Genomic DNA, 1,205 nt, shown 5'->3' with positions numbered 1-1,205 from the left:
GCACACAAACATGCTCACTAATTCCAGTGATTATTCTCTCAGGGCGCCAGTGACCCTCATGACCTGAAAAGGAAGATGGGGGTAAAGATAATGGATGGATAGGTGGATTCTGCTACGTAAACCTTTGAGGAATCAGAAACATGCGGCAGTGGAAGAACTCCCCAACATGCACAAGGAGGTGAGCAGTCAATAATCTGTCACAGCCCAACAGGACAGTGAACCTGCTGCCAGACAGCATGAGAGCTCTCGTCCTGCTTGTGTGTTTAGTAGTGGGCTGCTTGGCTCAGATACATCACCCATGCTGTAAGTACACACAGATGAAAGAAATTTAAGAAATTTATCCTGTAGGTTTTCTTCTGAAGCATCACAGAAATGCTCCAAAGCTTTGTTTATATAAACTCTTTCATCCCGACAGCCTCTCCAACTCTGATGACTGGTTCTTTCCTTCTGGTAAGGCTCAGCTCATTTCAGAGCTTTTAAATGTTGTGTTATGAAGTAAAATAAACTTAAGGCAAACCTATATATTTGTATGTTTTAAGGCCTCCCAAAAAGGGCTGCAGACGGTATACGCCAACTACACCTATGATGCAGTGGGAGAGCGCATCCGCCTACAAGAGGTTGGAGACTACAACAATGAAACTTTTCAATTTGATGCCATCCTGCTCTACAAACAGGTAATGGCAGCAAATAAGTGACATTTGTGTTAAAGTAACTGGTGCCACTGCTGATCCTAACTCTGTCATGCGTCACAGGGCATCATGTACAAGCTGAACTACAAGAACAGCACATGCAGCAAGGCATATCTGGATACACACTTCCACCCTCTGATGATCCCAAAGAACGCATCTTTTAGAGGTCAAGCTGTGCTCGGCAGCTCCATTGGACAGGGGGTCCTTGTCAACACTTGGGCTGGAGAGCTGAACCTGGGGAACACAGCAGGTACGGGAGAAAGCTTGATTGTTACACAATCGCTGCACTCGTGGAGCGAGCTTGACCAGCTGTGAAGTTATCTGACGTGTGATCTGCTTCTGTTTCTGCAGTAAAGTACGTGAGCATCGTCACTGACATTGGTTGTCTCCCCATTTGCTCAGTGTTTAATACCGATAAAAGTGACTGGGTGGCAACCAGGTCAGTCATGACTCTTGGAATACAACATTACACTTTACATACAACACACCATATCCACACCAGTCGTCTCAGTGACA

At 45.6% G+C, this 1,205-nt stretch overlaps 1 protein-coding gene across 1 annotated transcript in view; it reads left to right on the top strand.

The window, feature by feature from the left end:
- The first annotated feature begins 221 nt into the window (after positions 1 to 221).
- LOC119408316 (ependymin-like) overlaps positions 222 to 1,205 on the top strand; it is a 10,639-nt gene continuing 9,655 nt past the window's right edge. Inside the window, exons 1-5 of the mRNA XM_037675117.1 lie at positions 222 to 303; positions 416 to 450; positions 540 to 674; positions 753 to 939; positions 1,041 to 1,128. Coding sequence (XP_037531045.1) covers positions 237 to 303; positions 416 to 450; positions 540 to 674; positions 753 to 939; positions 1,041 to 1,128 — 512 coding nt within the window. The 5' untranslated portion in view covers positions 222 to 236. The remainder of the gene's footprint in view (positions 304 to 415; positions 451 to 539; positions 675 to 752; positions 940 to 1,040; positions 1,129 to 1,205) is intronic.

Source organism: Nematolebias whitei, chromosome 1, assembly GCF_014905685.2.
Source record: "Nematolebias whitei isolate Nwh7 chromosome 1, NemWhi1, whole genome shotgun sequence".
In the NCBI taxonomy this organism is placed as follows: Eukaryota; Metazoa; Chordata; class Actinopteri; order Cyprinodontiformes; family Rivulidae; genus Nematolebias; species Nematolebias whitei.
The sequence above is the reverse complement of the archived record's forward strand: the minus strand, read 5'-3'. Positions and strand labels throughout refer to the sequence as shown.